Source organism: Salvelinus namaycush, chromosome 19 (assembly GCF_016432855.1).
Source record: "Salvelinus namaycush isolate Seneca chromosome 19, SaNama_1.0, whole genome shotgun sequence".
Lineage (NCBI taxonomy): Eukaryota > Metazoa > Chordata > Actinopteri > Salmoniformes > Salmonidae > Salvelinus > Salvelinus namaycush.
Window position 1 is genome coordinate 36,919,387 of NC_052325.1, and position 26,507 is coordinate 36,945,893.

Consider the following 26,507-nt stretch of genomic DNA (forward strand, 5'->3'; position numbering starts at 1 on the left):
TGGAATCTAAAAGTGTTGTCTGTTTCTCAAGGTTTATTGATGTGTGTGATGAGATGTGGCGGTGGTGAGCAGCTGGTTGTGACTCGATTCAAGTCCCTGCCTTCCAGAAGTGTATTTCACTTTCAGATATAACTTACTGCTGTTCAAACACAGCCATAACTCCTGTGAACATTGTGCATTATCAACAATTAACCTCATGTGTGTAAATGGAGGTTTTATACCACCTTCAATGTGACAGTTCCCTTGACCTGTTAATTGAAAACTGACATCCACTATTCTCGGTAAGTGAGATGGGTTGAATGACATACCTCTTATCTTATTATCTGCTTTCATACCGAGGGTAACCTTGAAGGAATATAAGTAGCTACCCACTGGGCACAGACGTCCTTTCAACGTCTAGTTTTGATTTACATTTGGTTGAGTTGCCAACTAATGTGAATTCAACGTGAAATCAACACAAAATGTCACCATGTCATTGGATCACGATTAATCGTAAATTCATAATTTGCTCAAACTGAGCTGTAATTGAAGATTTTTTACACAAAAATAATTACAAGAATATTGCAGTTTAGATTTTGTCTGAAGTAACGCTGAGCAAAATCGGGTAAATTGATAAACTTGTCTTGTCATCGCATTGTTGTTTTTAGCTGTATAGATTATGTATTTTTTTTTTTTTTAGTGGATTCTGAACGTTTTCAGACAATGCAATGAAAAAATTGTGCACTAAAATTCCAAAAAGCTAACTTCAGTTAACTGATTAACTCTAACAGCGCAGCTCTTTCCAGACACTCAATCTCATTCTAACGTAGAAGAGTAGTTAAGTGTTCAATGCATAAAATAGCTCTATATTAAAAAATGTAAAAAAGATAAATAAGGAGACATGGAGCGTTAACTTCTCTGTTCTTTTCACTGGACTTCTTCCAACGGTCACTGACCAATATATGAAGAAGAGAGGCATGAGTCTGCAGCAGTAACACTCAAGAATGGATGGCTCAGAAATAAGAACTAATTATTTTTAACACAATTTAATTATTATACTCAAGTAGGCTGTTACCTTTTTAGAGAATGGCATTACAGAATTTTCAATTCCATATGTGAAAACATTACTATTGGAATAAGTTAACACCACCTTTTCACGTGTGCCGAATACCCCTATTTCACCACCACATGTGAACTTGCAATTTTACATGTGAAAGTTAGATATTTGTACATGTGAAGGTTTATCACATGTGAAAATGCAAAGGAGATGTACACTAGAATGGTTTTGCAATTCCACATTTGAAAGTTTTTAACATGCGAAACCGCAACATTTCACATGTGTAACTGCATTTCACATCTGAGGTAAAAACATGTTTTTCTACTCATGTGAAAAGGTGGAGTAAACATATGAACTCTAAACATCTATTTCACATATGACAATTGTGATTTTCACATGTGAAAATGCAAATTTTATGTGTTTTTTTTGTAAGGGAACACATGCAGAAAACTTATAATGAAAGCTTTACAACACTATCATTCATACCTTCTTCTTAGATGGGGCTTCAAAGGTTAGGACATTTTTCATTGTCACAGAAAAAATAAATATTCATGAGTCGAAATGGGAAAGACCTTCAAAATATCTTCCCAAAGGATCTCTCTGTTTCTCTCTTTTTCAAATATTCACACAGGAAGACCTTCACAACACACAAAAACAGATCCTTCCAAAGCATCCCTTTCCCTCTCTCTTCTTCAAGCACTCAAACAATATGTACAAAGTGTTTGAATTAGCTTTTTTCTGTTTCATAGCACCTGAAGATTGCCCCACAGGACAAGAGAGTCGTGAGATAGGCCAGTTAATAACACTGTAGTATCGTCTGGTTTGATAATTTCGGATGTTTTCAAACTTTGGTCCAATATTTTATTGGTGTCTGCATACAATTTACTGAAGAAAGAGAAACAAAAATAGATGGAGAGGCCAGAAAACTTTAGACATTTTACAAAACTACAAAATATCAGATTTCAGAACAGAATAGAGTCTTTCACACCAATATTTTTCCTGAATTACCCCTTCATAAGCCTGTTATGGCTAGGGTAATATTGGGTGAGACGAACCAGGTTTTAATCCCTGCTAGGGTGTTACTCACTTCTGCCATTCACTACAGTATCTATGACTGATTCTTCCCTATGCCCTATCCACCTCTATTGCCTGGAAGGCTTAAGGGAAGATGAATGAACCCTTTTAGCCAGACTCTGCACAAACTCCACCATGCTCCCACATTCTGCACAGCATACACCTACACAATACATCTGTCATATTCAGGGCAGACAGGGTCATGCAGAAAATGTGTGAATGGCTCACCCAGAGCGTTTTGAAAGATGAGGAAATGTTGATGTTTGCGACATTCAGCATTGTGGTGAATGCTTTTACTGAACTCTGAGTATAGTTTGGGAACTTTGACGGTGAACCTTAGGACATGTAGATTTATTCTGTCTAACTTGAATTCATTTGGGCATACTCTGGCCTTGAAGTAGAATATATCTCATCGAGCCACGAGATGTCAAACAGAAAGGATGCATGCCTTTATGCAAGGTCCTGTGTGTGTGTGTGTGTGTGTGTGTGTGTGTGTGTGTGTGTGTGTGTGTGTGTGTGTGTGTGTGTGTGTGTGTGTGTGTGTGTGTGTGTGTGTGTGTGTGTGTGTGTGTGTGTGTGTGTGTGTGTGTGTATACGTGTGTGTATACGTGTGTGTATATGTTTGTGTGTGTGTGTTACCACACGTAGAGTACTTACCTCTCCCTGTTGAATTTAAGCGAGTGCAGGATGGCTGGGCGTCTCTGGCGAAGGTTCCACAGATGTAGCGTGTCGTCTGCACATGCCGTAACCAGCGCCCCCTGAAGGTGAGACAAACAAACAGAACACAGACAGTCAGTACACTTGATTGGGGTCAATTCGAATTGAAGGCATTCAATTCAGGAAGTAAACAGAAATAATAACTAAATTATGGAAATGACTTCTCAATAAACTGAAAAGTAGACAGTATTTATTTCAAAAACATTTTTCAATTTCTGAATTTTAAATACAAATCACTTCCTGAATGAACTGCCTTCAATTTGACCCCAACCCTGGTACACTGACTCCATCATTACTATGCTGATCACTGCTATGTAAACCCATGCAATGTAAACCGTGAACTAATGAACTCTGATTCTTAAACTGTCTAACAAACTACGATCAATACATACCCCTGAGCAACTGCATATTCCTGCCAAGAAACGGTACTTATAATAACTGCAAATCAGTTTCAAAAGGTGGGAGGAAGACTGAAACCTTATGGAAAAACCACATGAATTTCAAATGTAAACATGTGATCTTGTGTGATCTCATGTGATCACATATGATTTAATGTGAAGTTAATGTGAAAACATGTGGCAACTTGTTAAGCAACATGTCACACGTGAAAGAACATGTGATAACACACAACTACACGTGACTGACAACATATGTATCAGAATATGATTTTTTGTGAAATTAATGTGCAATAAATGTGACAACATGGGAATGCAACATTTCAACATGTGATAACATGAAACTACACGTTACAACATTTGAGCACATCAGAAAACCCAGGTGTCAAATGTAATTTTGAATATTTTACTTTTAAAGACATAATTGACATTAATAACATTTAAAGAGTCAAGGTCCCCTGGATGTTTCTGTCTAGTTACGGTCAAAATATGGTAAATCTACAAGTATACTTAACAAATATATAAACGCAACATGTAAAGTGTTGGTCCCATGTTTCATTATCTGAAATAAAAGATCCCAGAAATGTTCCACATGCCAAACAAGATCATTTCTTTCAAATTCTGTGCACAAATTTGTTAGTGGGCATTTCTCCTTTGCCAAGATAATCCATCCACTTGACAGGTGTGGCATATCAAGAAGCTGATTAAACAGCATGATCATTACACAGGTGCACCTTGTGCTGGGAACAATAAAAGGTCACTCTAAAATGTGCAGTTGTCACACAACACAATGCCACAGATGTCTCTTGTTTTGAGGGAGCATGCAATTAGCATGCTGACTGCAGGAATGTCCACCAGAGCTGTTGGCAGATAATTTAATGTTAATTTCTCTACCGTAAGTCGTTTTAGAGAATTTGGAGGTACATCCAACCGGCCTCACAACCACAGACCACGTATAACCACATCAGCCCAGGACTTCCACATCCAGCTTCTTCACCTACAGGATCGTCTGAGACCAGCTACTTGGACAGCTGATGAAACTGTGGGTTTGCACAACCAAATAATTTCTGCACAAACTGTCAGAACCGTCTTAGGCAAGCTCATCTGTGTGCTCGTCTTCGTCACCAGGGTCTTGACTTGACCGCAGTTCGACGGCGTAACCGTCTTCAGTTGGAAAATGCTCACCTTCGATGGCCACAGGCATGCTGGAGAAGTGTCACAACTTCCGCCGAAGTCGATGCCTCTCCTTGTTCAGGCGGTGTTCGGCGGTTGACGTCACCAGCCTTCTAGCCATCGGCGATCCATTATTCATTTTCCATTTGTTTTGTCTCATTTTCCCACACACCTGGTTCTCATTATCCCTCATTATGTGTTGTGTATTTAACCCTCTGTTTCCCCCATGTCTTTGTGTGGTATTGTTTATCTGTTTTGATGTATGCGCTGGTTAGTCTGGTTGCGCTGGGTTATGTATACCCGTTTTCTATTTCGTGTTCATTGTGCCGTGTGCTTTTGGTTCGCCTGAATAAAAGGCTCCGTGTGCTACCAAATACCTGCTCTCCTGCACCTGACTCCCTTGCAGCCACTTACGCATACCTGACAAGAAGTGTGTTCTTCACGGATGAATCCCAGTTTCAACTGTACTGTACAAGGTAGATGGTGTTGTGTGGGCGAGCGGTTTGTTGATGTCAACTTTGTGAACAGAGTGACCCATAGTGGCTGTGGGGTTATGGTACAGTATGGGCAGGCATAAGCTACGGACAACAAACACAATTGCATTTTATCTTTGGCAATTTCAATGCACAGAGAGACATTGACGAGATCCTGAGGCCAGGTGTCGTGCCATTCATCCACAGCCATCACCTTATGTTTCAGCATGATAATGCATGGCCCCATGTCGCAAGGATCTGTAACCAATTCCTGGAGGCTGAAAATGTCCGAATTCTTCCATGGCCTGCATACTAACCAGACATGTCATCCATTGAGCATGTTTGGGATGCTCTGGATCAACATGTATGACAGCGTGTTCCAGTTCCCAACAATATCCCACAACTTCGTGCAGCCATTAAAGGAGTGGGACAACATTCCACAGGCCACAATCAGCCTGATCAACTCTATGCGAAGGAGATGTGTTGGGTTGTATGAGGCAAATGGGTTGTATGAGGCAAATGGTGGTCACACCAGATACTGACTGGTTTTCTGATCCCGGCGCCAATTTTTTTTTTTTAAAGGTATCTGTGAACAAGAGATGCATATCTCTATTCACAGTCATGTGAAATCCATAGATTTCCTTATGAACAATCAATCAATCAATCACAATCAATCAGTAAAATCTTTGAAATTGTTGCATGTTGCCTTTATATTTTTGTTCAGTGTAGTTACTGTATGTTTATAGATGAATTCAGGTGTTAATGTTAAAGGACAGTATGCTGCTGTACTTAGGACTCAACCTCACAACTCAAGCTCACAACAGATTGGCAATAATACATTTCTGCACTTTGTTAAAGTTCCAGTATAAATAAATATATCAAACAACTTGAAGGTGATATTTCTATAACATTACAGTATGCTGCTACGTATATAATAATATTGTATAATTGTTTACTGTGACCACACTCGGGGCTTAAATGGGATTTGAACTCATAACCTCTTGGTTGCTACCCAATATTTTGAAAATAAGGTACCATCACTGGGCTTTGATAGGTGGTAGCAATGTACTGGTGGGTCTCATTAGCATATTTGGGGGCGTGGTCAAATATATGTGTACAACTGTTATTGGAAGTGTTGTGGCTGTTTAAGTGTTTGATGGTTATGCTAATGCTTGTAGAGAACCTTTTCTTTGATACTGTCGTTCAGCAAACTTCATAAGAGAATGTGTCAGTAAAGAGCTGAAGTGTGAAGAGGTTATTGTGCATATTCCAGCAACTTAATGGCAACTTGTCATGAAGTTACTGGAAACTAACTCTCAGTAAGTTCATGTAAAAGTCACAATAACTTAGTTAATGTTGTCTGTTCATAAACATTAAGCTTGTATACTCAGTTCTCCAGCCCTAATATACACTGACTGTACAAAACATTAGGAACACATTCCTAATAGCTGCCCTCAGAACAGCCTCAACTACTCTACAAGGTGTCAAAAGCATTCCACAGGGATGCTGGCCCATGTTGACTCAAATGCTTCCCGCAGTTGTGTTAAGTTGGCTGAATGTCCTTTGGCTGGTGGACCATTCTTGATACACACAGGACATTTTTGAGTGTTAAAAACCCAGCCGTGTTGCAGTTCTTGACACACTCAAACCAGTGCGCCTGACACCTACTACCAAACCCCGTTCAAAGGCACTTAAATATTGTGTCTTTCCCATTCACCCTCTGAGTAGCACACATACACAATCCATGTCTCAATTGTCTCAAGGCTTAAAAATCCTTTGTTAACCTGTCTCCACCCCTTTATCTACACTGATTGAAGTGGATTTAACAGGTTACATCAATAAGGGATACTAGCTTTCACCTGGTCAGTCTGTCATGGAAAGAGCAAGCGTTCCAAATTATTTGTAGCCTCAGTGCATATATAAATATATACACACAGTGCATTCTGAAAGCATTCAGACCCCTTGACTTTATCCTCATTTTGATACTGTTACGGCTGTCCTCGCTGACAGAAGGTGGGGACCAAAACGCAGAGTGGTTAGTGTTCATTCTTTTAATGAAAATCAACAAAACACTTCAAAATACAAAAACAACCAACGTGACAAAACCGAAACCGTCCTGTGTGGCAACAAAACCTCCACAGGAACAAACACCCACAAAACACAAGTGAAACCCAGGCTGCCTTAGTATGATTCTCAATCAGGGACAACGATTGACACCTGTCTCTGATTGAGAATCATACCAGGCTGAACACAAAATCCCAACATAGAAAATCAAACCTAGACCAACCCACCCAACTCACGCCCTGACCAACTAAAACAAATACATGACAAAGGAAAACAGGTCAGGAACGTGACAGATACGTTACAGCCTTATTCTAAAATTGATTAAGTAATGATTTCCCCCACATCAATCGACACACAATACTCCATGATGACAAAGCGAAAACAGTTTTTTTGTTGTAAATGTATTAAACATAAAAAACATAAATACCTTATTTACATTAGTATTCAGAAACTTAACTCAGTACTTTGTTGAAGAACCTTTGGCAGTGATTACAGCCTCGAGTCTTCTTGGGTATGATGCTAAAAGCTTGGCACACCTGTATTTGGGGAGTTTATCCCATTCTTCTCTGCAGATCCTCTCAAGCTCTGTCACATTGGATGGGGAGCATCGCTATATATATATATTTATTTATCAGTGTATTAGACACCAAAGCATCAAAATATATTTCATTTTTTAGCTAGTGACCATGCAATTGTAATACTCACTTTCCTAACAGATCTTCAGGTCAGTGAGTGTGATGCATTAGGTACAGTAAGTGTGAATTTCACAATAACCCACTTGTAACTAATTGACAGTAAGCTATTGAAAATTGAACATTATCTTCTCGTGAACCAGGTTCTACTGGAAAATGCACGCTAACCTTTTAACAGTGTCACACATTCTGACAAAGATTGCATAACTAACAAAGTCAAAAGCCTTGCTCAAGCTTGTTCAACATAATGGTAAAAGCACTTAAACTGTATTTCCACTGACAGTTGGAACAAATACAAAATATTTTAGACCATGCTACAAAATATGCTAATGAGCCCACACCAGCACATTTTCCCCACCTACATTTCAAAGTGCAGTAATGATTGCATCTAATGGCGGGGTTTGTTACCAAGTGGGAAGTGGGAATTTACAACTGGGAAAAATCAGCTTGAACAACCCTCCAACTGATAATGCACAGGTGTCAAACTCATTCCACGGGGGGCCGAGTGTCTGCGGGTTTTCGCTCCTCCCTTGTACTTGATTGATGAATTAACATCACTAATTAGTTAGGAACTCCCCACACCTGGTTGTCTAGGGCTTTATTGAAAGGAAAAACCAAAAACCTGCAGACACTAGGCCCTCCGTGGAATGAGTTTGACACCCCTGTGATAATGCGTCTATCATCCCTGAGCTTCAACTTCTCCAACATGACATCACCGACTAAGGGAATTAGCTCAATAACTGTATTTTATCGGCAGTTAACTGGAACGACAAAACATTATTTTAAAAAGCAGTCTATTGATATGGTTTTTGAACTCTATACATTTTTGACAAGCATGATAGCTGAACTTTTAGTTTAGGGTTGACGCAGCTTGTTGGCCATTAGCCAATTGACGTTTCCCAATCGTTTCAAAGCACGTTAATGCATCCAACTGGTATTTACTACTTCACAACTGGTAAATTCCCACCATGGTTAAGAATGCAGCTTGATATTTCATATATTGGGTAGAAAGAAATTACCATTATACTAGATTAACCACACATGTACCCTAAAAAGGTACCAACCAGAACCATGTGAGTTCCTATTTTACCTCTAAAGGTACCTTATGTGTACTTTTGACTTTGTTGTACACCAGGGAACAACACTGTACTGTAACCTTACTCTTATTTTTCAGAGTGTGTGGAGATACTGTATGCTCTTGGTAACAAACAACCATCTGGTGGGACTGCTGAGACATTAATACACTCAGACCATAAGGTTGCAAGTTCAAATCCTCAGAGTATTTATGCACACTATCAGATCTGTGCTGGCGGACAACCGCATGGCGGTTGTTTTGGCAGTGTCAGAGGTGGAATTGTATTTGAGCTGTCAAATCCACAAGCGTCTCCTGGCATTATACCAAATAACTATGTAAGTCAGTTAAAACTTCTTATGGCTGCAAGGGGCAGTATTGAGTAGCCAGTTAAATCGTGCCCATTTCAAACGGCCTCGTACTCAATTCTTGCTCGTACAATATGCATATTATTATTACTATTGGATAGAAAACACTCTCTAGTTTCTAAAACCGTTTGAATTATTTCTCTGAGTGAAACAGAACTCATTCTGCAGCACATTTCCTGACCAGGAAGTGGAATGTCAGAAATCGATGCTCTGTTCAACTTCCTGCCTATATATGGGCATGATACGTAAGAGTCTACGTACACTTCATACACCTTCCCCTGGTTGTCAAGAGGCGGTGAGAGAAGAAATTTCGTGTTTATCTTGGTCTGAGGTGGAATTAAAGCTCTTTGTATGACGTGACCGTCCATTTCCTGTTTCTGGAGCGCGCGAAAGGGGACATGGATTTGCCTTCTGTTTAGCTGTCGTTATGGACGACTAACATCTCCGGTTTAGATTTTATTTGATACATGTGACCATATCATCGTAAAGTATGTTTTTTCAATATAGTTTAATCAGATTATTGAAATTTTTTCGGGAGTTTTGCCGTGTTCCGTTCTCTGACTTTGTTGACGTTGGAGAGATCCGTGCCACTTGGCAAGTGCCCATGCTAAATCAAGAGGGAAATTTGCCGTTCCAGATCCAAACAACGACTGTTCTGGACAAAGGACACCTTGTCCAACATTCTGACGGAAGATCACCAAAAGTAAGAAACATTTTATGATGCTATTTCTAATATCTGTCGTGCATGTGAACTGGTCGTCGGCGCCCAAGTGTTTCTGGCTATTGTGGCTACGCTAATATAACGCTATATTGTGTTTTCGCTGTAAAACACTTGATAAATCGGAAATATTGTCTGGAATCACAAGATGCCTGTCTTTCAATTGCTGTACACTATGTATTTTTCAGAAATGTTTTATGATGAGTATTTAGTTATTTGGCGTTGGTGTCTGTAATGTTTCTGTCTGCTTTCGGTGCAATTTCTGACTGTAGCTGCAATGTAAACTATAATTTATACCTGAAATATGCACATTTTTCTAACAAAACATATGCTATACAATAAATATGTTATCAGACTGTCATCTGATGAAGTTGTTTCTTGGTTAGTGGCTATTTATATCTTTATTTGGTCGAATTTGTGATAGCTACTGATGGAGTAAAAAACTGATGGAGTAAGAAAAGTGGTGTCTTTTGCTAACGTGGTTAGCTAATAGATTTACATATTGTGTCTTCCCTGTAAAACATTTTAAAAATCGGACATGTTGGCTTGATTCACAAGATGTGTACCTTTCATATGCTGTATTGGACTTGTTAATGTGTGAAAGTTAAATATTTAAAAAATATATATTTTGAATTTCGCGCCCTGCACTTTGAGCTGGCTGTTGTCATAAGTGTACCGACGTCGGGCTTGCACGCCAAACAGGTTAAGAACAAATTCTTATTTACAATGACGGCTTAGGAACAGTGGGTTAACTGCCTTGTTCAGGGGCAGAAGGACAGATTTTTTTACCTTGTCAGCTCAGGGATTCAATCTCGCAACCTTTCAGTTACTGGCCCAACGCTCTAACCACTAGGCTACCTGCCGCCCCAAATAAATACCCGGACTATCTGCATTGACCCTCTTTGCACTAACTCTTTTGACTCATCACATACACTTCTGCAACTGTTTATTATCTATCCTGATGCCTAGTGTGGTGGAAGAATCAGAATTAGCTCGGTAACATAGATAATTAAGATGTCTTATCTGCATAATATGTTTATATGATTGAACTGTTGAACTCTTGTTATTAGAATGTATCCCTTCGGACTCTGGTGTTGGCAGTTGCACTTCCTCCCTCATATGGGCCTCAGTCACCTGGGGCCCAGAGAGGGGAGAGGTCAGGCTTGTCTATCACATGTCCCTGTTGCTATGCAGAATATCAGAAAGAGAAGAGGACAGGAGAGAACATTGTCTTCATATGTGGATATTTATCTTTACCTATTACAAACCATGTGGGGAACCAATTACCTGTCTCCACGATGTCTGTGCGCCAGTCACTCCCTCCTTCGGCCTTGGGGGAGATAAGGTCTGAGACAGGATGTGTGGGATAGTGTCTGGAATAATTGTATGTCATCTTTTGTGTTGCACCTATCCTGGGATAGTGTATCTTAGAGGCTCCCTCCCCTCAGTGTGCTCATCCAGGCGTGTGGTCAAGGACATGGGTTTTACTTGAGATAAGGGTATCTGGAGTTGACAATTGATTTATGCTATAGAATGAGTTGGTGTTTCTGTACTGTGAAGTACCAGGGACGGGCAGGGCCATGTCTTAGAGGCCAAACTCTGTACAATAAGAACAGTCTTCATAGCAAATGCTATCTGGCTGGGGGATACTAATTTCTCATATATCAAATCCTAACCTTGTGATCCATTCCACACATCTGTTGTTTGTCATTTAGACTAAAGGGGTGTATCTTTGCTATAAAAGGTGTTTGTATTCTTTGTCTCAGGGCTCTCAACGAATCATCTAAGTGTGGTTTGTCAAACAGCCATTGTTGTTGCAGAGCACTCACATCATTCACTTCTGTCTGTGGTGTGACCTGCTTTCCTTATTAATAAGTGAATGCAAATTTAGTTTAAGCATAACTCTGACTTGTGTGATAAGTTTGTCTCTCTTCATTTGATAACAAAGAAATTAACCACCGTAACTTTACCCTTACCTATATGTACATATCTACCTCAATTACCTCGTACTTCTGCACATCGACTCGGTACTGGTACCCCGTATGTACTCACTGTGTATTTATTCCTTGTGTTATAATTTTTGCATTTTTTTCCCTCTGCATTGTGTTTCACTGTTAGTCTACACCTGTTTTTTTACTAAGCATGTGACAAACACAATTGTATTTTATTTTATTTACCTGAAGTGGAAATTGCCTTTGGTTTATGGAGCCTCATTAAGTGAAATCCCATGCAGCCTTGTATACAAGTTCGAACATTGGTTTGTTATATGTAATCTACACCTCAATAAGGCTGATAGAAATCCTCTAACGCGAGTAGGACGATGTAGATTCATGACAATGACTAAACGATTAGCCGCTCACCGATTTGACAGCTCTCACGTCCCTGCTACACTACAGCCATCGGGCATCCGGCATTGCCATCCGCCATCAGCCATTGAGGGAACGCTTCCTCTGAAGTCAATGCAAGCTGCTATACTGTCCATGTTGCGTCATGTCCAATGGCAGCATCCAAGCTCAAGAATTGTTGACATGCGCTTTCATTCTATTTTGTGAATGGAAATAATGAGAAAAAAAAAGATTTCAGTTGTTTTTCTGGTGTAGCAAGTACAACGTCACATTAAACTCCAGCTATGCGGGTGTCGGCTATTGCATGTTTATGCTTGATCTGATTGAATCTAGGCCTTAATGTCAAGTGTCCCAAAGCACTGCTACTTTTCAGTTGGTGTAGTCAGATAATCGCACAATTATTGACTTGATTCCGGGTAACTTTTAGTAAAGTGCAGAAATGCATTCTTGCTAATAAATCTGTGGCAATTTCTGTCATGGCCACAGGCTTGGTGGCAAAGCAGCAAATTCAGGTTGCTGTTATTTAAGAGGCTGTCATTTAAAATCTCAGGTGTGGTTGTGTCCCAAGTGTGATAACCAATGAGGAGGTCAATTCCATTTAAGTTCCAGTCAGTTCAGAAAGTAAACCAAATGTTCCGGTATTGAAATTATTAGAATTTGAATTTCTGTGTACTACTTCCTGAATACAATTTGCTGTATATTTATTGAGAAAAAAATACAGTTCAGCTGTAGAAATACATTAAAAGGAGTTTCCACTATTTTCACTGCAACTCAGTAGCTGGTAACTTACCATTAACAAAATACAGGAAACGTTTGTAATAGCTTGTGCAATAAGCGCATCTAAGTACAATTGAAAGTGAGGATTTTTCATGTGGAAAATCACATGACAACGTGTTTTTGGAACACTTCACGTGACATTTCCCATGTGAAAACATGTGTTTTTCGAACACTTCACATTTGACATTTCACACGTGAAAACGTGTTTTGGAACACTTCAAATGTGAAATTGTGTCGTTGTCTAATGTTGGTTGGGCATATTATTCTGTTTTGATGTTACTCCTGAATCACTATGATGAATACAGTATAACAGTATTTTCTTAAGAATAATTTCTTAACAAAACTGAGATTTACTTTGACGTCCTAAGTGTAGGAATACAGGTGAAATCAGTTAATGACACAGACATGGTGGTGTTGCAGGAAGATTGTAATGCTGTGAACCAAGAGGTTGTGAGGTCAAATCCCAGGTAAGGACATGTTGAATAATAAACACTGAATAAATATGCATACACAATGTATTCATGTATGTTAAAGTATGTCAAATATAAGTTGAAAACGCTAAATGCGCTGTGTATGTACAGTTGATTAGTAGATTACATACAGTAGATTACATGCACTTTAGCCAAATACATTTAAACTCAGTTTTTCACAATTCCTGACATTTAATCCCCTGTCTTAGGTCAGTTAGGATCACCACTTTATTTTAAGAATGTGAAATGTCGGAATAATAGTAGAAAGAATGATTTATTTCAGCTTTTATTTCTTTCATCACATTCCCAGGTGGTGAGAAGTTCACATACACTAAATTAGTATTCGGTAGTATTGCCTTTAAATTGTTTAACTTGGGTCAAACGTTTTAGGTAGCCTTCCGCAAGCTTCACACAAAAAGTTGGGTGAATTTTGCCCATTCCTCCTGACAGAGCTGTGTGTAACTGAGTCAGGTTTGTAGGCCTCCTTGCTCGCACACGCTTTTTCTATAGGATTGAGGTCAGGGCTTTGTGATGGCCACTCCAATACCTTGACTTTGTTGTCCTTAAGCCATTTTGCCACAACTTTGGAAGTATGCTTGGGGTCATTGTCCATTTGGAAGACCCATTTGCGACCAAGCGTTAACTTCCTGACTGATGTCTTGAGATGTTGCTTCGATATATCCACATCATTTTCCTGCCTCATGATGCCATCTATTTTTTGAAGTGCACCAGTCCCTCCTGCAGCAAAGCACCCCCACAACATGATGCTGCCACTCCCGTGCTTCACGGCTGGTATGGTGTCCTTCGGCTTACAAGCCTCCCCCTATTTCCTCCAAACTTAACAATGGTCATTATGACCAAACAGTTCTATTTTTGTTTCGTCAGACCAGAGGACATTTCTCCAAAAAGAACGATCTTTGTCCCCATGTGCAATTGCAAACCGTAGTCTGGCTTTTTTATGGCAGTTTTGGAGCAGGGCTTCTTCCTTGCTGAGCGGCCTTTCAGGTTATGTAGAGATAGGACTCGTTTTACTGTGGATATAGAATACTTTTGTACCTGTTTCCTCCAGCATCTTCACAAGGTCCTTTGCTGTTGTTCTGGGATTTATTTGCACTTTTCCAAACCAAAGTACGTTCATCTCAAGGAGACAGAATGCGTCTCCTTCCTAAGCGATATGACGGCTGCTTGGTCCCATGGTGTTTATACTTGCGTACTATTGTTTGTACAGATGAACGTGGTACCTTCAGGCGTTTTGAAATTGCTCCCAAGGATGAACCAGACTTGTGGAGGTCTACCATTTTTTTTTTTGAGGTCTTGGCTGATTTCTTTTGATTTTCCCATGATGTCAAGCAAAGAGGCACTGAGTTTGAAGGTATGTCTTGAAATACACGCACAGGTACACCTCCAATTGACTCAAATGATGTCAATTAGCCTATCAGAAGCTTCTAAAGCCATGACATCATTTTCTGGAATTTCCCAAGCTGTTTAAAGGCACAGTCAACTTAGTGTATGTAAACTTCTGATCCACTGGAATTATGATACAGTGAATTATAAGTGAAATAATCTGTCTGTTAACAATTGTTGGAAAGATTACTTGTGTCATGCACAAAGTAGATGTCCTAACCAACTTGCCAAAACTATAGTTTGTTAACAAGAAATTAATGGAGTGGTTGAAAAACGAGTTTTAATGACTCCAACCTAAGTGTATGTAAACTTCCGACTTCAACTGTACCATAACACATTTTTTCTGGCAGGGCATCACCTGTGAAGTCTCGGAAATGTGAATCCACATGTGAAAGTTATGTGATCATGTGAAAATCCACATGTTAAGTGTTCCAAAAACACATGGTTTTACATGATTTCACATGTGGAAATGTCACGTGAAATCATGTGATCTTTCCATAAAGGAAGTGGAGAAAGAGAGAGATCTCTTCTTCTAGCCATGGTAGCCAAAAAAATGGGCAACTGTGCATTTTAATACATGACCCGAAGCATGATGAGATGTTAATTGCTTAATTAACTCAGGAACCGCAGCTGTGTGGAACCACCTGCTTTCAATTTCAATTTGAATCCCTCATTTACCCAAGTGTTTCCTTTATTTTGGCAGTTCCCTGTATGTGTGTGGGTGTGAATATGCATTGTAAAGCGTATGTGTCTGTATGTGTGAATGCATGTGTGAATGCATGTGTTGACAGTAAGCCTAATCAGCGGTCATGCCCAAGAACAGCGAGCAGACACCATCAGAATGCATCTGTATAAGTCTCTGGAGACAGGAGCTGCATGTGCAGAAACACACAGGTGAGAAATGAGGTCCCAAGACACAGAGGCTGACATTTATTACTTGGAAATGTAGGCCTATGACACAGAGAATCATTATTTGTGAGTCTACAACGTGTACACACACACGGACAAACCAACAATCGCACACAGGCAGCGCACACACACACACACACAGATATTGGGGCCATAGTTCAGACCTGTGAAATTGAGTGAACAGGACACAATGACTTGGTCCCAAATGGCACCCTATTCCCCATGTAGTACATTAGGCTGCCATTTGGGATGCAGAAAATGAGAACTGAGAGGAGAGGGGTCTCTCCCTTACTCGCTGTCATTTTTTACTGAGGGGATGTTGAATGAGGTGTTGAATCAGACTTGTTCCTATATCCCTGTGGATGTGTCTGAAATAGCATTAGCATACTCTGTAGTAAATGATCACATGAATATGGTGGATGTTTAAAAAAAAATGCATTTAATGTCTGAGAAACATATTGTAAAGAGAGTCAAGGAACTACAGAGTTCCAGGAGGCTGTCCAACAGGATGTATAGTGTCATTTTTATGAAATAAGTCATCTCTTGTAGACAGACGCACGTAACATAAATGGTAGTAATGTCTGTCAACAGACTGTGGATTTGTGACGACTAATGAGGAATTTTGTTCCGGTATGCTGATTTTCCGTCAATGATCATTTGGACAAAGCACGATCTCACAGGTGCCCACATCTTTCGAATTCCGTTTACGTTTAGGGGGTGGAGACTTCACAAGTCATGTTAGTATCTTTCTCTTAACATCTCCCCTCAGAATTGAACTGAGCATCTGACACAATTATGCAAGATTATGAAATACATTTAATTTCTTTCCTCTCTGTGTGAAGGGGGATTATGAGTGAGTGATTACATGAATTCCCAGTACGGTGCAGTAACTGGTGCTGTGGGAAGGCTGCGGGGAGGATGGGACCCAGGGGAACCACGGGGGGATTAGCTCCAGATTAAGGGCTCAATCATGGGAGGAAATTACTCCACATCTCATAGAACATCATATCCCCATGGAACATGCATACAGGCACTATTCCACTGAGATTCCCATCTGGGTAAACATCTTTTCATGAATGTCTTCAGTTGTATTGTGTGTGTGTGTGTGTGTGTGTGTGTGTACGCGTCTTCTATATGCATGTATATCTCCCTGTTTTCAATGTCAGGTACATCATGTTCTACCCAATTAGCTGAAGCGTTAGTTTGAGGTGCTCTGGTTTGGAATATCAATGATTTTCACATTTTGGAGCTAAGTGAAAGGAAGTGTTCTTCTAACTAAGCAGTATACTCTTAGAAAGCAGCAGATACCCATAGACTCCCAGTCATTACGCTAACGCTAGTTAGTATCGTCTCAGGAAACTACCTCCAACTTCCTTCATACCGGACACAGAGACATAATGATATCCACGAGTTCATCTGACTCAGGAGAAGTAGATATTGCCAAAATCCTGTAGTATCCCTTTAAATGTGAGAGCTCAACCATTGCTGTGTATCTTCCTGGTTCCTCCATCTCAGTTAAAAACATGGCAGCTACTTCATAACACCATATTAGCATATGAGGGATAGGAGGTTGGTATAAACCACAATAAATTAATCTCCACAAAATAATTAAGCAGCCTGGAAAATAATGAACGATATAATTGCTTGTGTTTTTCCACCCTCTGTCTGTTTTGGTGTCAGTGAACCCTTATCCTGTTTCAGTGAGCTCTGGTTGTGTTGGCTGGCTAATAGCATTAACTTGGATATGCTCAACTAATCCATGTCAAATTTGACTGATGGAGTACACAGCGATGATTAGCTAGCACCTTCAGGAGATTAAGAGATCTGATATTGCCCTTCATTCTGTTTGCTTCCCTGCCTCTCTCACGTTCTCTCACTTTCTCTCATTCTCTCACAATCAAATCAAATCCATATCAAAGTTTACCATATGTTATAGCGGGTGCAGAAAAATGCTTATGTTACTTGCTCCTAACAATGCAGTAAAATGTCAAGCAAGTACACAAATAATAAAAAAGTATAAATAAAAAATATAAAAATCTTGAAATGTCAGAACGAATCCAAGTAATCCAAATGCAATCTATGCATATATACACCTCTCTCTCTCTCTTTCTTTCTGTCCTCAGTTGTTCGCTCTCAAACTTCCTCTGTGTCTAGCAGGGTGGTAATCCTTTGTGTGCGCTTGTCAATCACGATCCCGTCACCCAGGCTAGTAGACAGAAGGGAGACAGCGCGCTTATTGTGTTTACAGAAACATGCTCTCTGTCGCCTTTCTTCAAAGACATGCAACAGAGCGCAGGAACGAAACGAGGATGCTATTAGTTGCAAGGAGGATGGGGTCGATAAAGGGGAGGAGAGCAGCGATTAATGAACCGTAGGTTCAGAGATACGGTGTAAAGTCATAAATAGCACTCACCTCATTTATACCATATTTTTAGAGAGGACTGCATTTGTATGTGTTCAGGTAAAACCAAGCCATAAAACTGTCTGCCATTAGCTGTTTGCACATTCATCCATATAATGCCTGTTCTGCTCCTCTAAAATGTCATTAGTTCCTGGTCAGAAGTTAATATCCTTGATCTCCCCAGGTGGCTGTTTACCTGGATGCTCTGCTTCACTTGGCTCCTCTAGACCACTCTACTCTGCTCCAGCTCCCCCTGAAACCCAACAGTCTGGTCTACAGATGCCCTGACAACCTCTCTTACAGTACTATCCATATTAAAAAGAACTATTCTAATAATATATGCCATTTAGCAGACACTTTTATCCAAAGCAACTTCAGTCATGCACTTCACATATGGGTGATCTTGGGAATCAAAGCCACTATCCTGGCGTAGGAAACACTATGCTTTACCAACTGAGCTCAGAGGACTCTCTGCCGAGCCCATTTACTAATCAGATGTATAATTCATGGAACAAATCATTCACATTAGCAAACAAACAATCTAATTAGCCTTTAGTCGCACTCTGACATAAAGAACAAGCCTTTGTCCTCTGGAGTGAATAAGTCCAGCTTTATGGGATCAAACCTGAACAGGGACACTGTGGCTATAATTATGCGAGGTGACCCAATGCAAAGCTGAATGACAATAGAGGTGAATGACAGCAGAGGTGAATGACAGCAGGGCTCTGGCATGCAACAAATCAGGGCAATACCAAGGGCATGGGCATATTAATAAAGAGTGAAAACAATATCCATGTTGGTCCACCACACCAATAATACAGCATCCCCAAGTACCCTGACCCAGTGTCTGTGTTTGCTGAGAGCTGTATTTGAATGTAAAGTAGCTGGGCTCTCATTAGCCAGAGGCTTATTATTGACTGGGTGTGTGAGGGAGGCAGAGGCATGCAGGTCAGGAGTGGCCCTCCAGGGCCCCAGCAGCTAATCAGCCTGTTGAATGTCAAGGGGATGCTAGCTGGGCTGTATGTGTGTCTAACATCAGTATTCCATACTAGACAACCCACACACCACCGCATCAGAGCCATCAGAACTGTGTCAAGATCAGTGCTGTGAGTCACTGGAGGATAAGAGAGGTCAGTGTTTTTCCCTGTGAGCGTAGAATATAATAATATAAGCCATTTAGCAGAAGCTTTTATCCGAAGCAACTTACAGTTATGTGTGCATATATTTGAAGCATGCTTGGCCCCAGGAATCGAACCCACAATAATGGCGTTGCAAGGGCCATGCTCTGCCAACTGAGCCACACGAGCGCAGTGTGAGAGTTTGAGTCAGAGAGAGACAGAGAAAATAAATGTCCATATCCTGTATTTGTGTACATGTCTGTGTCAACAGGTACAGTGCCTTCAGAAAGTATTCACACCCCTTGACTTTTTCCACGTTTTGTTGTGTTACAGCCTGAATTTAAAATGGATTACATTTAGATTTTGTGTCACGGGCCAACACACAATACCCCATAATGTCAAAGTGGAAATATGTTTTTAGAAATGTCTACAAATTAATAAAAAAATGAAAAGCTGAAATGTCTTGAGTCAATAAGTATTCAACCCCTTTGTTATGGCAAGCCTAAATAAGTTCAGGAGTACAAATGTGCTTAACAAGTCACATAATAAGTTGCATGGACTCTGTGTGCAATAATTGTGTCTAACATTTTTTGCAATAAGGCACTTAAGTAAAACTTCAAAAAAAATGTGGCAGAAGATGAACTTTATGTCCGGAATACAAAGCGTTATGTTTGGGGCGAATCCAACACAGCACATCAATGAGTACCACTCTTAATATTTTCAAGCATGGTGGTGGCTGCATCATGTTATGGGTGTGCTTGTCATTGGCAAGGACTAGGGAGTTTTTTGGGGATGAAAAGAAATGGAATAGAGCTAAGCACAGGCAAAGTCCTAGAGGAAAACCTGGCTCTGTCTGCTTTCCAACAGACTATGGGTGTCACGCCCTGACCTTAGAGAGCCTTTTTATTTCTCTATTTGGTTAGGTCAGGGTGTGATTTGGGTGGGCATTCTAGTTTGTATATTTCTTTGTTGGCCGGGTATGGTTCCCAATCAGAGGCAGCTGTCTATCGTTGTCTCTGATTGGGGATCATACTTAGGCAGCCCTTTTTCCCACCTTCAGTTGTGGGATCTTGTTTTTGCACAGTTGCTGTTAGCCCTGCAGTACTTTACGTTCATTTATAATTTGTTGTTTTTTGGTGTCATTTTTAATAAAAGAAAAATGTACGCCTACCACCCTGCACCTTGGTCTCATTCTAACGACGGACGTAACAATGGGAGACAAGTTCACCTTTCAGCAGAACAATAGCCTAAAACACCTGGCCAAATATACACTAGAGTTGCTTACCAAGATGACATTCAATGTTCCTGAGTGGCCTAGTTACAGTTTTGACTTAAATTGACTTGAGAATCTATGGCAAGACATGAAAATGGCTGTCTAGCAATGATCAACAACCAACTTGACAAAGCTTGAAGAGTTTTAAAAATATTGTACAATCCAGGTGTGCAAAGCTTTTAAAGACTCACAGCTGTAATCGCGCCAAAGCTAATTATTGTATTGACCCAGGGGTGTGAATACTTATGTAAATGAGATATTTCTGTATTTAAATTAGATATTTCTGTGTTTTCAACTTGTCATTATGGGGTATTGTGTGTAGATGGGTGAGAGAAAATATATATTTAATCCATTTTGAATTCAGGCTGTAACACAACACGTTTAATAAGTCAAGGGGTATGAATACTTTCTAAAGGCACTGTATTTGTGTACATGTCTGTGTCAATGTACGGTACACAGTATTACCTGTGTGGAACTAGTATATACATACGAGGAAATGTGATTATCAGACATTGATTTGATGTGTGGAGTATACAGTACATCAGAATTTTTTTACATTGGTTTTGAATAAAACATTCTGCTCTGCTTTCAATAGTTGTGTTTGTTTTCATCAGTACACTAAACTATGGGGGTTAATCTGATCACTGCTGTGTAAGGGAGAGAGGCTGGAGCTCTATTGCTAAACTAGCTAGGCTTTGAGGCCACATGCTGCACTTTCTCCCCAACCCCATTCAGATAAAACAACAGCCTATCTGTTGGTAGCCAATAAAACTCAACTCTACGATTGACGGTGGAGTTGAGAAGCGACTAGTGTGGGCGGACTGTAGCTCGTAAATCGTGGAGTTGAGTTTAGTCGTCTAACCCGTTGATTGCTCGATGTAGCCTAATCCTTTTTTATTTCCCTAACTTTTAATTCTGTCCTTTTATTCCATATTTTGTGAACTCTCACTCCACTCGCTACACATTGAACCTCTTTGCTGCTTTGATTGGCCAACATAAACAACAAGATATTTTAATTTCATTTAGAAAAATACATTTCAGTGGTAGAATATGCCTAAAATTCGTATTTTTTTCCTCACAAAAACTAATACTCACAAGTATTTGAATACTAATGTCTGTTCGGATATTTGAATATTCAAATAACCATGCACATCCCTACACTACACATAGTGATTATATTATCCACATTCTGAAGGGAAAATATGCTTCTTGCTTCACATGAATGGGCATGAAAAAAGCCAACTCTAACATCTATCAATATCTCTCCTCTTTCTCTCTGTATCTCTCCCCTCTTTCCTATATCACTCTCTCCCTACACACAAGATAAGGACATTAATGACCCCCTTCCTTCCTTCTTGTCACAGTAATTAGCCACCCCCTCACACACATGAAGAACTAATATCACACACTGCTGCAGCTGTGCTTACCCCCCCACCCCACCACACACACACACAATTACTAAGGGGGGCGTATTACGGAAAGTGACAGTGAGTGGAGGGAGACGAGCTCGTGATGCTCGTTGTCGAAGTGTGTTGTTCAGACCACTGAGCCACCACAGTTCAAAATGCTCCGTGAGAATACTTGATGGTAATAGCCAGTCGTTTTTTAATTATTTTGTTTTAAGCCCTCCCCTAACATAAACCACTCAGAATGAATGCCTAAACTGTTAACCTTTGAGTTTTTTTTCTGTTTTAACCCTGTAACCACGTGGAATTAACCCTGTAACTGCACAGAATTAATGTGTCAAAAACAGACGTTCATCCACAATACGGCAAATTTGGAAGGGAAACGATGAGATCTTGTTGGAGCGAGAGTGTGTGGGTTGAGAGAGGAGAGATGTCAAGAGGTCATAGCCAATGACAGCCATTCCTCTCTGCAGGACCCTCCATCTCCCCCCACTCATCCACCCCTCCCATCTCCCCCACCCATGTACCTCTCCACCCGTCCACAAACCCCATCTCCCTCCCCACCCATCCACCCCTCATAAAGCCCCATCTTCCCCCACCAAACACCCCTCCATATCCCCCATCTCCCATCACCCATCCACCCCTCCATCTCCCAGTGCTACCATTAGTCATAACCATGCTAAAAGAGTGTCGAGTCAAGGTTTGAAATCAATAGGGGGTCTGTGAACTGTGAATGTATCTTCCCAGAACAAGATTTAGAACAGAGCTAAATTCAAAGTATGAAGAGGAATGGTAGAACTCTTAGCTCCTATTACAGATGATGTGTTCTCAGTCGGGTGAACTGGAGGTGCACTTCATGTTTGTTGGCCATATTGCTGTCACTCATACTATATTTTCAGATGAGAGGCAAGAAGAGGCCTGTCGACCAGTGTTTCCCATTTTTGCTGTAGACCGGGACAAGCACACCTGAATCAACGTGTCAACTAATCATCAAGCCCTCAATGAGTTGAATCAGGTGAGTTTGTCAGGGGTAACAACAAAAATGTGTGCTGTCGGGGATACTCGAGGACTGGAAATGGGGAAACACTGCTTGTAGACTACTGAGAAGATCGTTATATGAAGGTATCAGGGAGGGAATCTTACCTTGAATAGAATATAATTAGCCTTACCTCGTTGATGAGGAACTGTAGCTGGAGGACAGCGGCTCCACTTTCATGCTGGCTATAGCAGTCCACACCAGGCCGTCCCAGGCTGATGACATCACAGAGTCAAGGAAACAACCAGGAAGTAGAATGCATTGGCATAGCACAGGACAATGTCTAGCGCGCACACACACACGCACATTTGCACGCATTGGCAGACACAGAAAAATACACACACACAGTAAGATGCATTGGCATAGGACAGGACCATGTCTAGCACCGACTGTATGAGCAGGATAAAACATGAAAGACACAGAACCAACCAGTGGAGACTCCTCAGAGGAGGAAGGGGAGGACTATCCTCCTCAGTGAATTTCATAAATATAAAAACAGTGAATCGTTAAAAAGGTTACGCTTTTTTAGATAAAACTATACTAAATATATTCACGTCACCAAATAATTGTTTTGCAATGAAAGTCTACAGTAGCCTCAACAGCACTCTGTAGGGTAGCACCATGGTGTAGCCGGAGGACAGCTAGCGTCTGTCCTCCTCTTGGTACATTGACTTCAGTACAAATCCTAGGAGGCCCAACTTCCGGAGGACATCCTCTAACCTATCAGAGGTCTGGCAGCATGAACTGAAATGTTGTCCACCCAATCAAAGGATAAGAAAATCAATCTAATACTGAAGGGATAAGCTACAGCTAGCTTGAATGGCCGTGCATCAAATGTGGTGAGTAGTTGACTCAAAGAGAGAGAAAGACAATAGTTGAACTGTTTTGAACAAATTCATTTCTTCAAAAATAAAGGAGAAGCAAGAGAGAGAGAGAGAGAGATAGCTATATTTTGTTATATTCTTTTCACTTTCACTGGGCTAGCAAATGCAGCTAGCTAGTTTAACCTACTCAAACACCCGGCTGAAACAGAGAGAGATGCTATTTTAGCTAGATGGCTATGACTATCCAACACTGTAACTCTTCCAAATCAAGGTAAGCTTTTTTTTATATGAATTTATTGCAACTGTGGCCCGCCGGTGTAAATGCTTGCTGACTGTACACTGCACTGCAAGATTGTAGCGAGTTTACTAACACGTTAGTTCTAGTAGCTATGTTGACTATGACGTTAGCTAATATGGTGACCACAACGATGTAGGCTGTGTGTAGGGGTTATTGGTTATGATATGAAGGTTTGGCTTCATTTTTTCCTGGTCACAGACAGCTGATGTGTTTTGCACTGAAGTCCACAAGCGATGGGAAAAGGTGAGACGAGGAGAGCATATAGATGTGAATAGGAATTATATGAGCAAAGTGATCATGCTGTTTGTATGTGGCTGCTATGAAAGTGTGTGCAAGGCAAGAGTGTGCAAGGCGGTATTAAACGTCTGCCACCTTTATTACTCAAATTTTTCTCTCGACCTGTGTGCACCTACATTCTGAACTTACAGTCATAGACTAGGTTGTAGCAACCTCATGATGGGTATAGGGAAAATTAGAGAATCATGTAGTAGCCTAAACCTATCGACGTTACATTGAGCAGGGTGAGCGAAATATGAATGACAGTCATCCAATATGCTGTAGTAGAAATAAGGACATGCTCATTAAAAAAAAGTATTGTCCTCTCTCATCTTAAACGGCACCGACCACCACTGGAACCAGCTGAATATTTATAAATGATATAATAGTGGTAGGCTGCAGGGCACTGAAACATAATTTCTCCTGGTTAGGTGTAATAAAATATGGAATGAAATGAACTCTCTAGGTCAGTAACATTCCTTTATTAAACACTGAATTCCGGAGTGAAGTGAATCAAGTACATTAGTAGTCTTGTAAAACCACACTTACACCCATTCTGTCATCTCTTTCCCCAGATAACATGCCTAACCTCCCAGAGTAGCTCTCTTAAACAATGGCTCATATGATTGGAGAAACAGGAGGGGTGGAGTGTGTGTGTGTGTAGGGGGGGTGGGGGTGGGGGGGGGGGGTGGTGAATTAGCGAGTCAGACAGCTTTTCCACTGGGCACGGATTTCAGTTCAACGTTTAGTTTTGACTTACATTTGGTTTGAGTTTTCAACTACGTGAACTCAACGTGAAACGAACACAATTTTTTTAAAATTGGATTTAGGTTCAAAGTTGAGTGAAAAAAAGACTAGATTCCCTGACGTTGATGACTTTTCGCAAATCCAATCAGTTTTACACGTTGATTCAACGTCATCACAATTGTATATTTTTTTAAATGACGTTGAAACAATGTTGATTCACACAGTTTTTGCCCAGTGGGTTGTTATTGTTGTGGAAGTTATCTCTCTGTGTCAAAAAGAACATGCCTGAAGGATGGAGTAATGAGGGGACCCCAAGAGAGGATATCAGGCCACTTCGAGACACACTGCCTGCCTCCCAAATTGCGCCCTATTCCCTATTTAGTGGTGGGGATGGACATAACATTTATATCTGCAGAACAATTATCTCTATAAGAATCATATCTCCAGAGCAATCATGTTTCCAGAACAATTACCTCTCAAAGCAAAGCAAATGATAGCCAAAAACAATTTCCCACATCCCAGTGGAAACCAAAGTGCTATTTGATTATGTTTGTTTCTACACAACCCCCCCCCATACACACACTAATGAACGAAGCCAACCCAACCAGTGTTCAGCCAGTACAGTATGTCTGATGCCCTGCTCTCTATCTGCAGTAGAACAGAGGTGTGTGGCTGTAGAGGCAGGGTTCTGGTTGACTACATAAGGGGACAACACAAGGTGTCAGGACAGATACATCTGTACCACAGGAGGTGTGCTACTGCTTTTTCAGCCACCTCACACACACACACACACACACACACACACAGACACACAGACACACACACACACACACACACACACACACACACACACACACACACACACACACACACACACACACACCTCCAACAAGGACAAGGTCATGGGACCTCTAATTTTAGTCCCAGACACGATAAACAGTGTGATATAGAACACCTAAACATGCATGCACCGTGTGCTTGTCAAACATGCTGTTGCGAACACCACAGCAACAAGCTTGAGCAATTCGGAGTAAAATCGAGTGGACAGGGCCTTCCATGCGCATTCATCCATGTTCAGAAGATGAAGAGTAGATGGCAAAAGATCTGTTTCCAGGCCCAGCCAATATATTAAGTACAGCTGTGGCTGTCCACTTGAATTGAGATTGGCTGGGCATCTCTTTTTTCTCTCTAGTTAGGGAGGCACTTCTAATCAAAATCAATACTGCAGGTAATCACAATCCCAAAAGCCTTTAAACAAGCACATTTCAAGAACATTAGCAAGAATGGCCTCTTTTGTGTTTGTGTGTGTGTATGCCTACCTTTGAAACTCAGTGTGTGTCTAGCTGTGTCAGCCTCTATGCTCCCTTCATGTGTATTCTCCATGCACATTATCACCAGTGAGGGAGCGTGCAAGGCATGCAGACAGGCGTGCTGTGCGGGG

General features: G+C 40.7%; 1 protein-coding gene across 2 annotated transcripts in view; it reads right to left on the reverse strand.

Moving 5' to 3' along the window:
• Positions 1-26,507, reverse strand: part of stxbp5l (syntaxin binding protein 5-like) — a 239,368-nt gene that overhangs the window by 112,624 nt on the left and 100,237 nt on the right. For both annotated transcript variants that reach the window (XM_039014921.1, XM_039014920.1), the window contains exons 3-4: positions 23,055-23,136; positions 2,768-2,868 (exon numbers count right to left, since the gene is read on the reverse strand). In XM_039014921.1, coding sequence (XP_038870849.1) covers positions 2,768-2,868; positions 23,055-23,136 — 183 coding nt within the window. The remainder of the gene's footprint in view (positions 1-2,767; positions 2,869-23,054; positions 23,137-26,507) is intronic.